General features: G+C 42.3%; 1 protein-coding gene across 6 annotated transcripts in view; it reads left to right on the plus strand.

Moving 5' to 3' along the window:
* LOC129698236 (coiled-coil domain-containing protein 81-like) overlaps positions 1-13027 on the plus strand; it is a 71112-nt gene that overhangs the window by 6163 nt on the left and 51922 nt on the right. For 4 of the 6 annotated variants that reach the window (XM_055637239.1, XM_055637241.1, XM_055637240.1 and 1 more), the window contains 4 exons: positions 4361-4516; positions 5044-5105; positions 5510-5663; positions 8749-9005. In XM_055637239.1, coding sequence (XP_055493214.1) covers positions 5091-5105; positions 5510-5663; positions 8749-9005 — 426 coding nt within the window. In that variant the 5' untranslated portion in view covers positions 4361-4516; positions 5044-5090. Of the gene's footprint in view, positions 1-4360; positions 4517-4548; positions 4723-5043; positions 5106-5509; positions 5696-8748; positions 9006-13027 lie in introns of those variants that run through there. The other 2 variants (XM_055637238.1, XM_055637244.1) reach the window with 2 other exon arrangements.

Raw genomic sequence — 13027 nt, forward strand, 5'->3', positions numbered from 1 at the left:
TTTGATATTTGTAATAGAAAAAAATCACATGTGATTAAAGTGCACATTGTCAGATTTTAATAAAGACCATTTTTATACATGTGGGGCACAGCAATGTCATGTAAATGAAAGTAGTCTTGTTTAGTATTTTGTTGCATATCCTTTGCATGCAATGACTGAAGTCTGCGATTCATGGACATCACTCCAGTTGCTGGGTGTGTTCTCTGGTGATGCTCTGCCAGGCCTATATTGCAGCCATCTTTAGCTTTTATGCTTGTTTTGGGGGGCTAGTCCCATTCAGTCTTCTCTTCAGCATATAAAAAGCATGCTCAATTGGGTTCAGATCAAGTGATTGACTTGGCCACTCAAAAAATGTACAATTTTTTTAGCCTTGAAAAATTCCTTTGTTGCTTTAGTGATTTGTTTAGGATCATTGTCTTGCTGTAGAATGAACCGCCGGCCAATGAGTTTTGAAGCATTTGTTTGAACTTGAGCAGGTAGGATGTATCTATACACTTCAGAATTCAATATGCTACTACCATTAGTAGTTGTATCATCAATGAAGATAAGTGAGCCAGTACCTTCAGCAGCCATAACACCCCCACCACTGTGTTTCACAGATGAGGTGGTATGCTTTAGATTTTGGGCAGTTCCTTCTCTCCTTCATACTTTGCTCTTGCCATCACTCTGATATGTTAATCTTCGTCTCATCTGTCCACAAGACCTTTTTCCAAAACTGTGGTTGCTCTTTTAAGTACTTCTTGGCAATCAGCCTGGCCACCCTATTTCTGCAGCTAACTAGTGGTTTGCATCTTGCAGTGTAGCCTCTATATTTCTGTTCATGAGGTATTCTGTCAACAGCGATCTTTGTCAAATCCACACCTGAAGAGTGTTTCTGATCTGTCGGACAGGTGTTTGACGGTTATCCTTTATTATGGAGAGAATTCTGTCATCAGCTGTGGAGGTCTTCCTTGGCCTGCCAGTCCCTTTGCGATTAGTAAGCTCACCCGTGCTCTCTTCTTAATGATGTTCCATACAGTTGATTTTGGTAAGCCTAAGGTTTAGCTGATGTCTCTAACAGTTTTATTCTTGTTTCTTCAGTATCATAATGGCTTATTTGACTTTCATTGGCACAACTTTGGTCCTCATGTTGATAAACAGCACTAAAAGTTCCAGAGGTGATGAAAATACTGGAGGAAAGACTAGGTGCGGAGAGCCCTCCTATACCTGCATTAAGGAGGCATTTAAACACACCTGGGCAATTACAAATACCCGTGAAGCCACGTGTCCCAAACATTATGGTGCCCTGAGAATGGGTGGGTGGGGGGGGGGGGGGGCTATGTATGAACACAGCCGTAATTTCTACATGCTGAAACCAAATTGTATAAAAATACCCTTCAATAAAATCTGACAATGTGCACTTTAACCACATATGATTTTTTTAAATTACAAATCTCAAACAAGTAAATGATGGGTCTGTCCCAAACATTAAGGAGGGCACTGTAAATGGAAAATGAGCTGCCACACACTAATTTGATGTAGGAAACCTGTGAGACATTTCAAGCAGAGTTAATGAAGAATTGGCAAAGCAGAGAACAGTAGAAGACAGGACTAAGGGCCATCTGTCTCTTTAAGTCTGCTCCGTCATTTAATATGATCACGGTTGATCACGCAAATTCACTATTCTGTTCCATCTGTCTCCACATATGCCTCGATACCTCTAGCCCTAAAAACAATTACTCTTGAATTATATATTTCATGATTTGGCTTCAACTGCTTTCAGTGAAAGAGGACCCAATAAATTCACAATTCTGGGAGAATAAATTTCTCATCTTTATCTTTTAATTGCTTACTCCCATTCGTGCATCTAATCTGTACAATCCTGTTAGAATTTTATCGATTTCCCCTCCTGTTCTTATAATCGAATGAATATGTCTAATTGATCAAATCCTTATGCCATTCGGCCGCCCTAGGAATCTTCACAAAACTACCCATGGCAAGAACATCTTCAAAAAGGAGACCAAAACTGCAGCAATACTGAAGTTATGTTTTTTTCCGTGGTTCTTTACAATTGCAACAAAACTTCATGCTTCTATGAAGGCTATCGTTGCATTTGCTTTCCTAATCACGTTCACTGATTGGGGAATGCAGACATTCAGGTCTGTCATACCTTTTTCCAATCAATCACAATTCAGATAAGTTGGCTTTCCGTTACCATTACCAAAGACCTATGATCTTCGATCACTGCCAAAATAGATAACCTCACACGTATAACCATATAACAATTACAGCATGGAAACAGGCCATCTCGGCCCTACAAGTCCGTGCCGAACAAATTTTTTTTCCCCTTAGTCCCACCTGCCTGCACTCATACCATAACCCTCCATTCCCTTCTCATCCATATGCCTATCCAATTTTTTTTGTAAATGATACCAATGAACCTGCCTCCACCACTTCCACTGGAAGCTCATTCCACACCGCTACCACTCTCTGAGTAAAGAAGTTCCCCCTCATATTACCCCTAAACTTCTGTCCCTTAATTCTGAAGTCATGTCCTCTTGTTTGAATCTTTCCTATACTCAAAGGGAAAAGCTTGTCCACATCAACTCTGTCTATCCCTCTCATCATTTTAAAGACCTCTATCAGGTCCCCCCTTAACCTTCTGTGCTCCAGAGAATAAAGACCTAACTTATTCAACCTATCTCTGTAACTTAGTTGTTGAAACCCAGGCAACATTCTAGTAAATCTCCTCTGAACTCTCTCTATTTTGTTGACATCCTTCCTATAATTGGGCGACCAAAATAGTACACCATAGTCCAGATTTGGTCTCACCAATGCCTTGTACAATTTTAACATTACATCCCAGCTTCTATACTCAATGCTCTGATTTATAAAGGCTAGCATACCAAAAGCTTTCTTTACCACCCTATCTATATGAGATTCCACCTTCAAGGAACTATGCACGGTTATACCCAGATCCCTCTGTTCAATTGTATTCTTCAATTCCCAGTATCCACATTACTGCCATTGTATCTCTGTGCCTACTTCCCCCAAAGAAAAACAAATACATAACAGGTTATTGTCTGTGGAGAGAGAAACTTGGTTTATACTCTCTAGAATTTAGGAGATTGAGAGGGGATCTTATAGAAACTTACAAAATTCTTAAGGGGTTGGACAGGCTAGATGCAGGAAGATTGTTCCCGATGTTAAGGAAGTCCAGGACAAGGGGTCACAGCTTAAGGATAAGGGGGAAATCCTTTAAAACCGAGATGAGAAGAACTTTTTTCACACGGAGAGTGGTGAATCTCTGGAACTCTCTGCCACAGAGGGTAGTTGAGGCCAGTTCATTGGCTATATATAAGAGAGAGTTAGATGTGGCCCTTGAGGCTAAGGGGATCAGGGGGTATGGAGAGAAGGCAGGTACAGGATACTGAGTTGGATGATCAGCCATGATCATATTGAATGGCGGTGCAGGCTCGAAGGGCCGAAAGGCCTGCTCCTGCACCTAATTTCTATGTTTCTAAACATATTTCAGGTGGAAGAGCCTTTAACAGAGGGGACAAATAGTTAGCTCGTAGAATGAGTGATGAGATGAATTGAGCTTTTCTGATAGGTGAAGCCAGGACTGCCTTGGGGATGGGTTATGGATAACGCTATTTAATTATAGTTTGGAGGAAACCAAGAACAAAAGTATATCAAAAATGGAAAATCGTCAGTTTCCATCGTTTTTATGCGTTTGTTTAGATTTCCAGCAGTTTTCTTTGAAATGATCATTTCGGATTGACAACTCTTTTGCCAAAAGTGAGAATACAATACAATACGGTTTTATTCGTCACATTGCACATAAAGTGCAAGTGAAATGAATTTACCGATCAGGTTTGTAGTTACGGACTGCAGATGCAGTTAATACACAAAAGGGCACAAAGTGAGCAATTCAACAGGTCAAGCGGCGTATCTGGAGGACATGCATAGGTGAAGTTTCGGGTCAAGTCTGAAGAAGGGTCTCCACCCGAAACGTCACCTCCCCATGTTCTCCAGAAATGCCGCCTGACCTGTTGAGTTTCTCCAGCTCTTCGTGTCTTTTTTTAAGATGAGAAAAGAGTGGGAAATCTTGAGAGGGAATGCCTGCCAATATACAACCCAGAAGACAGATGGCGTTGATGTAATTGGAGAGAGGATGCTGAAAGCTTGATTATCACTGTTAACTAGGTTCGAGGAGTTGTGGGGAAAAGGGAAATGAATGGGGCAGGAGATGGATAAAACTGCTGGACCTTTAACAATGCAGTGTACCACATTTACTGGCGAAAACAAACGACTTTTTATGATGCAAATACCAATTACCAATTGCGTTTTTAAGTGACGATCCTTCATTTCCTGGCAGGGAGCTCTAACGCATAGACGCATGCAGCCACACCGGGCCAGCAATCTTTGCCAGCAACTTCACAGGCAAGTCTGGGAAAAGGTTGCGGGTCCACTTCGATGGTGCCGCCCTCGCCGCCACCCTGAAGAACACATGTCGTCAGCGACGTCACACTAGGTAACCGAGTTGGGGTGATAGGTTGCCTGTCGCGTCCTAGCAACGGCGCCGCGGGCGGGTTGATGACAAAGGGTCGCCGAGCCAGCGGCTCCGCGGCAGCGGGCAACACTGCACAAATAAAGCAGCAATGCTGGACACCATGCAGTGCGCGATCTTGGAAATTGGCAGAAGCTTTTTCCTAACTCTCTCCAACCTTTCGGCTGATGGTAAAGATTTGCTCAATGATATTTAATTGAACAATTAACTAATCTCATCCTCGTAGGTTAAGTTTGAAATAAACTATTTTTCATTATTGGACACAAAGTGCTGGAGTAACTGGGTTACTCAATAACTCAGTTACTCCAGCACTTTGTGTTCTTTTGCGTACGAACCAATATTTGCAGTTCTTTATTTCTAATCTTTTTCATTATTGACGTGAGACGCACCATGAATCGCAGCGGGTGATATATATTTAGTTTTTTTTTACGAGCTAGAGCTGCATTTACTTGTTTTGCTGATTCCTTCATCTCGACTTTTTTCCTCGTCAGATATTGTGAACATATGGGCAAATGTTTCTGCTTTCGTGGATCGCCACATGTCCCTCCAGAAGGTAAGATTTATCTGTGCCTTGGAATTTGCTCACTGTGCTGTGGGTAAGTAAACACATGAAATAAATGGGAAATAAACACGGCTACACAATTGCAAGCCTGAACTCGGAAGTCGCTCTTCTTTTTGTTAGAACCTGAATGAATATGGGAAAGATTGATATTTAACACCAGCTTATATTTTTCCTTGGATACCAAATGCACATTTATTAGTTAAAGTTTGCGGGTATGAATGTTAACCAAGAATGCTGACATATGATAAGCTAAGTTACACTCAGAATTATACAAAAAATATAAGCAAATGACAAATCTTTTCATCTTAGCTTTTCAAAACATTGTGTTAATGATCAATGATAAGGTTGTTCATAAAATTACATATTTATTTTGCATCGTATACTTTGTATTTCAGGGAGTACATATCTCAGGATTGGGGACTTTTACATTCTCACAGCAAAGGTTGGATATTGGACATCGATTGATTTTATTACAAAGGCCAGTATTTGTGATGTCTGAAAAATTCCTGCAGATCCATGGATTATCGCGCGCAAAACAGCACGTATCCGGTAATGTCATCCTAATGCATCAATAATCAAATGTATGTCAAATGTTACGTACTATAGAATTTTAAACGAGCTAGTAGCCAGTAGTATATAATGGAGAAGATATAAAAAGAGTTATAAGACATTTATCAGTTGAGCCAAAAAATAGTTAAATAATTGTCCTTATAACAATAGGTAGACAAAAATGCTGGAGAAACTCAGCGGGTGAGGCAGCATCTATGGACTGAAGGAATAGTCGATGTTTCGGTTCGAGTCTGAAGAAGGGTCTCGGCTCGAAACGCCGCCTATTCCTTCTCTCCATAGATGCTGCCTCACCCGCTGAGTTTCTCTAGCATTTTTGTCTACCTTCGATTTTTCCAGCATCTGCAGTTCTTTCTTAAACATGGCCTAATAGCAATGTTCATTTATTATTAAATTTATCTTAATTCAAAAAAAAAGATTAACGTACTTGAATTCACATAGTACACCCAAGTTCACGATGACAGAAAAATTTAAGTTACTACGATGAGTAAGATGTAATGATGATTCAAAATGAGATCTTTCAACCAACCACCCTTTGCTTAAGGTTCCTTTATAGGATATACTGAAAGGTTCAAAATAACTAATCTGTTAAATTAACTTCACAATTGAAGAAATTAATTTTATTTATTTATCAATTTTGTGCATCCATGACTATATTTTAAAAGTTGAAAGGTGCTTTATGGTCCAAAATTCTGAGGTGAATAGGGAAAAGATAACAAAAAAACACATTAGGCTCAGATTAGGAGTCGTACGGCTGAAATCTATAAAACCTAGAAAACAATTCAGGAGAATCTTCTATACAGAGAATCTGGAACTCCCAACGATCAATAGCAATGGAGGCAATGTCCCATAGGAAGTGAAAGGATATGGAATAGAGGATCACAGATGGTGAGCATTTGATGGCTCTGGCCTGTACGTAGTGGAGTGAGAAGAGACTTGTTTCATGCATGAACTTTGGAATATACTAATTACCTCAGTTTACCTGACTCTGAGCTATGCTTTATTTGGGCTGTGTAAACATTTGCTTTGGTTTTTTTTTTCATTTCAGAATGAAAGAGGAATTTTATTTTGGTAGCAATATATATTTAATCAGAATGACAATATAAATTATTTATGAGAATTACGTACAATAAAAGTTTTGTTTCCCGTCACATTTCATGCTGACAGCATCTGCAGAGCGATTCACTGTTTTTATGCAGTAATGGCCAATGATTAAACTTTTGGTATTCAGAACTTGAAACCAGAAGAATTTCATTTTAAGTGTGGAACAGCATGTAATTCCTTTACATTTAGCTCTAAGAATGCTGGAGATGATGGGGGTTTTCCCAGAAAGTGACATCACAGGCAAACAGTGCATGAAAAAAGCTTTTAGCATGCTGGCCTTCATCAATCAGGACATTGAGCTAAGAAGATGGGAAGTTATGTTGTAATTGAACAAGCCATTGGTGAGGTCATATCAGGAGTATTATGTCCAATTTTATGTTACTCTACTTTGGAAAGATGTCACTAAGCTAGAAAGAGTGCAGAAAAGGTTTACGAGAATATTGCCAGGGCTCAAGGGGCTAAATTATAGGGAGAGGTTGGGTAGGCTAAGACTTTATTCCTTGGAGTATAGGTGGCTGAGGTGTGATCTTATAATGGTGTATACAATTGTGAGGGGAATAGATAGGATGAACGCAGTCTTTTTTGCACAGTTGAGAAATCAAGAACATAGTTTCAAAGTGAGAGAGGAAATATTTAATAGGGACATGAGGGGCAACTTTCTAGGTTAGATTTTTAAGGGTTACTAGATTAGATTAGCATCTTGGTCAACATGAATAAGTTGAGCCAAACGGATTGTTTGCATGCTGCATAACTCTAAGACTATAAGTATAGATTAGCGAAGTCATTCAGCCTGTACGTAGATGAAAATGTTTAAAAATTTTGCTAAATCTTAGATCCTTTATTTGTCATTCAGACCTTTCGGTCTGAACGAAATGTCGTTGCCTGCAGCCATACATGCAATAATAAACAACAAAACACACAATAAATACAAATTAACATCCACCACAGTGAGTTCACAGGCACCTCCTCACTGTGATGGAGGCAAAAATCTTAGGGTTGCTGTCTCTTCCCTCCTCTTCTCCCTCTGCGCTGAGGCGATACCCCACCGGGCGATGGTAATCAGTCCCGCGGCTCACCGAGCTCCGCGAACGGTCCGGTTTGCCGTGGCCCGGGGTGGTCGTAGCTGCCGCCCTCCAGTCCAGCGGACGCAGCTGTTGCCGTGGGAGCTCCGGAAAACAGGCACCAGCCTGTGACCCGCAAGCTTCCGACGATGTCGTCCACTGGCCCGCGGCGAGCCCCGGATTCAGGTCGCCACCGCCAGAACGCCGCCTCAGCTACCAGAGCACCGTCTCAGCCCTGCGCCGGGCTGCCTCAGCCACTGGAGTACTGTCTCAGCCCCGCGCCGGGCCGCCCTCATGGGAGCGCTGTCCCAGCCCCGAGTCGTGCCGCTGCCACCGGAGCGTCTCAGCCAGCACCATCTCAGCCCCGCGCCGGGCTGCCCTCACCGGAGCTCCGAGTCGTGCCGCTGCCACTGGAGCGCCCGAACGCCGCCACAGCTCGAAGACGGCCAGCTTGGTGAGTCCTGGCTGGCTCTACCTCCGGAGCCTCGAGGTCGGTCGCAGGTTGGAGGCCGCCAGCTCCGCCATTAGGCCTCAGCGCAGACGGAGGCAGAGAAGGGGGATACAACAAGAAAAAGTTGCATTCCCCCGAAGGGAGAGACAGAAAACCCTGTCTCAGAAAACAACAAAAAAAAAGTAAAAACAGACGGACTGCAGGCGAGCCGCAGCCGTTCAACAGCGCCGCCACTTCCGGAGTAAATGGTAGATTACGCAGAAATCGCAGTAAATGGTAGAAAATCACTCTTATTCAACATGGTGGAAAATGCTATTAACAAATCTTCTCATAACTCTTATGGTACGAGGCTCACCTTTGTTATTCATGTTGATCATTTTTGTCCTGGTAAAATTATGAATAGAGGTAATAGGCAGTCAAAAAATATGTTTTATTATTTGTTTTTCTATAGGTGACATACCCATCGTTAAACTTAATTTTACATTCCTTGCTTTGGAGAGTCCTTATGATCGAGATACAGTTGAAGGATGTGTCAAAGAGACTTTGCAGATCATGAATCGTTATATCGCCTGTAACCGTGATGTGAATTTTCCATTCAAAGATATTGGTGTGCTAACGATACGAAATAACAAGGTCAAAATGAAGTTTTATAGAGAATTTCTTAATGCCATGGATGGTACTGGAAATTTAGTGAAAGCTCTTTCAAATGTAAGTATAACAAATATTTTGTAAAACAAAACAGAGTAAATAAAAATGAGATGAGTATTTGTTGCACTATAGTTGCTTGGTAGTAAAGAATGAAAAATAAATTGAATGTGAGGATTTTGTGAGGATTTTCGAGATGTCATGTTGATCAAGTTGATATCCATAGCACTGAGGGTCACAGTTCGTCACTTATTGTTTACATTCTATAAAGGCTTTTGTTTATCGTCCTTTCAGGCAGTGCATTGAAGACCCTACCAACATCAAGGTGATATTTCAGATGTAAATGCATTGGAAGCAGTTCAGAGAGGTTTATAGGACTAACTAGACTAAGTGGGACCCATTGGGTCCCATGTTCACACGGGAGGGCTGATCCCCCGATGCAATATTCCACCTCTCTACCAATTCCAATATTGGTGGCCAGTGGGGGGGGGGGGGGGGGCTTTCTGGAGCGCTGGTATGGGTTCTTGGGGTGGCAGCTCAGTCCCTCAAGCCTGATCTGCTGGCAGCTCACTCACGGCTGGTGGGCTGGCAGTTGACTCATGGCTATTCCTTGAAATTCCATTTCAAGCAGGGCGCAAGGCCACCAAATTCAAATCCATTTCAAGCAGGGTGCAAGGCCACCGATTCAAGTGCAGTTTCATACCACTTCAAGCTGGATCCAAGCCACCAAATTCAAGTGCAGTTTCATACCACTTTCAGCAGGGTGCAAGGCCACCAAATTCAGTGCAGTTTCATACCACTTCAAGCAGGGTGCAAGGCAGCCAAATTCAAGTGTAGTTTCATTCCAAGCAGGGTGCAAGGCCACCAAATTCAAGTGCAGTTTCATGCCATTTCAAGCAGGGTGCAAGTCCACCAAATTCAAATGCAGCTTCACACCATTTCATGCAGGGTGAAACCACCATAAAACCACACAAAACACCAAACTCACAGTTCAGTAGACATTCAGTGTGTTCAGTTGATTTACAGCTCGGAAAGAGCCATGACCTCTCCCTCCCCATCATGCCAAGACTGAGCCACACCCACACTTCTGGGTTTTATAATCCCTCCCCCTCCCACCAGAAAAGGTGTGGCCTTCATGGCGTGATTGACAGGAGATACATTCTCACCATTTTTTAAAACACTAATAACACTTTTATTTTTCATTGATGGGAAGAATTCTCTGCACCTGCTCAGCAGAGGGGGACTGTAAGATAGCCAAAAATCACAGCCGTAAGTGGTAGCGTTTTATCTAAAATCAATATACAGCACAAAAAGGAAGTAAGTGCATTTGCAGTAGTGCCTTTCAACTTCAAGCCAAAGCACCCGCCACCATTTGCAATAAGTAGTGCCTTTCAACTTCAAGCCAAAGCACCCAAGCCAACATTTGCAGTAAGTAGTGCCTTTCAACTTCAAGCCAAAGCACCCGCCACCATTTGCAGTAAGTAGTGCCTTTTAACTTCAAGCCAAAGCATCCAAACAATCATTTGCAGGCAGTGCCTTTTTACTTCAAACAAACTATATTTTCATTTTCAAACCGCATTAAGGGGACTTACAGTTGAGAAGACATTTGGTCAGCGTCATTCAGAGCTCAGAGAGACGTGACCCTTTGTCTTCTTCCATCTTGCAGAGACTGAGTGAGGCACCCCACTTCCTGGTTTTATAGTCCCTCCCCCTCCCTCCAGCAGGGGCAGCAGAGAGAATGGGGAATTTTGTAAAAACATTAATATCTCATTTTTCAACGACGGGAAAAATCCTCTGCACCCGGAAGGCAGAGGGGGGCTCTGAGCGAGGTGGCCAAAAATGACGACCGTAGGTGGCGGTGTTCTGTCGGAAATCGCAGCACAGTGGGCTAAAAGCGGTCAAGATCAGAGTTTTAGTAATATAGATTAATGGAATGGCCAGGTTATTGTATGAGGAAAGGTTGGTTTGCCTAAGCATGGGAGTTCAGAAAATGAGAGGGGACTTGATTGAACGTATTATTCTGAGGGGTCTGGCAGAGGATGTTTCTTCTTCTTATCGAGTCCATAAGAAAGATTAGAAATTGTTCTGCCAGCTGAACACACTTCTTGGCATCTGCATACAATGATGTCTGTCTTGTGCTTCTTGTGCGTGGTGTTGAAAAATTGGTGAAAATAGGGCCACAAAGTGAACGCTCTTTCCTTGACCCCGGCAGAGAATGTTTGATCTTGTGGGAGAATCTAGAACAATGGGACCACTGTTTGAAAATAATGAATTGCCCATTTAAGACAGATGAGCTACATTTTTTTCCTCATGTATGGCGAGTCTTTAGAACTCTCTTCCTCAAAAACTGGTGGAAATAAGGCTTTGAATATTTGTAAGGCAGAGAGATAGGCAAAGGGTGAAATGTTACCAGTGGTGGGTAGCAATCAAATAAACCATGAATGAAGCAAACTTAATGGGTGTGTGTCACACTCCTGCTCCTAATTTGTAGATTGAGCTGTTCTTTTTCAGAACCAGAAGTTGTTGCAAATGAATTTCTTATTTGAGGGAACAGAGCATCGAAAACGATGAGAAAAGAAATTACGACATGACGGAGGATAGGAATGATGCAAGAAGAAATTTCACGCAGAACTGATCCACAGAACATCTTTAGTAGGTATAAGCCTTCCATAAGTGTGGGTGGCACAGTGGTGCAGCCACTGCCTCACAACTGCAGAGACCTGGGTTCAATCCTGACCCCGGGTGAGGTCTGTGAACAATTTTTATGTTCTCCCTGTGACCACATGGATTTCCTACAGATACTTCGGTTCCTCTCACAAGCCAAAGATGTGCGGGTTTGTAGGTTAATAAGCCTCTGTAAATTGCCCTGTGTGCAGGGAGTGGATGAGAAACTGGGATTACAGAGAACTAGTGCGAACAGGTTTGGCATGGACTCGGTGGGCCAAAAGGCCTGTTTCCATGTTGTATCTCCAATATCAGCTTGAGTTTCTAAAACCACATAAAAGCAATAGTCATTTGCGTTTTGGATATTACATGCAATCAGATAAAAGTATATATTTTCTTGTGCAGTATTTTATATTTATGCAGCAGTAAGTGTACCTGATAATGGGATATGGCACAAGCATTGAAGTTATGTTAATAAAAACCTGTTGATATTATGTGATCCTATATGGATTTTTATCTAGTGCAGAAGAGACAAATGTGAAAGAGGTGCCCAACACAAACAGTTTAAGGGGACATTCAGGTATGCACTGAAGCTCGGAATGTATGGCCACTCACCACACAGTCGCCTTTCATCATTTGTTTCCTTCGCCTGATAATGAATTGTTTTTTTCCATGTCATTTTTCCTTGCTCCAAAGGATAGATGCATTAAAAGAACCCAAGATTTGTTTTACCAGGAGAAATTAGATCACAGAGATTCAGTCATGCCAGTTACTGTTTGCTCACATCCAAGCAAGTTTATTACAGTACAATTTAAAGGGCCAATCTCTGAGTAAGTCCAAGCCCTGTGCTAGGAACTTGAATTGGCGCGGGGGGGGGGGGGGAGGGGGGGGGGGGGGGGGGGGGGGGGGGGGGTGTCCACTTACCCAAGTTGCTTCTCTACTGGTTTTCAGTTTGGTTTCTCCTTCCTACTCCTACTCCTCAAATGACATGCAACCATTCTATATTGGTGGGTTCTGAGGTTGCAATTGTACCAACCTAGCACTGATCATCAAACATGAGACCTTTTTCCCCCAAAAGCCAGCTCAACCAACCACCAATACTACTCTTTTCTGCCCCCTCCAACAAATACTGATGATGTGGCTGACAAGGGAAGTCAGGGACAGTATAAAAATAAAAGAGAAGAAGTACAACATAGCAAAGATGAGCGGGAAACCAGAGGATTGGATAATGTTTAAAGAGCAACAGAAGATAACTAAAAAGGCAATACGGGGAGAAAAGATGAGGTACGAAGGTAAGCTCGGCCAGAATTTAAATGAGGATAGTAAAAGCTTCTGGAGGTATGTGAAGAGGAAAAAATTAGTTAAGACCAAAGTTGGACCCTTGAGGACTGAAAAAGGTGAATTTATTATGGGGAACAAGG

Source organism: Leucoraja erinacea, chromosome 6 (assembly GCF_028641065.1).
Source record: "Leucoraja erinacea ecotype New England chromosome 6, Leri_hhj_1, whole genome shotgun sequence".
NCBI lineage: Eukaryota > Metazoa > Chordata > Chondrichthyes > Rajiformes > Rajidae > Leucoraja > Leucoraja erinaceus.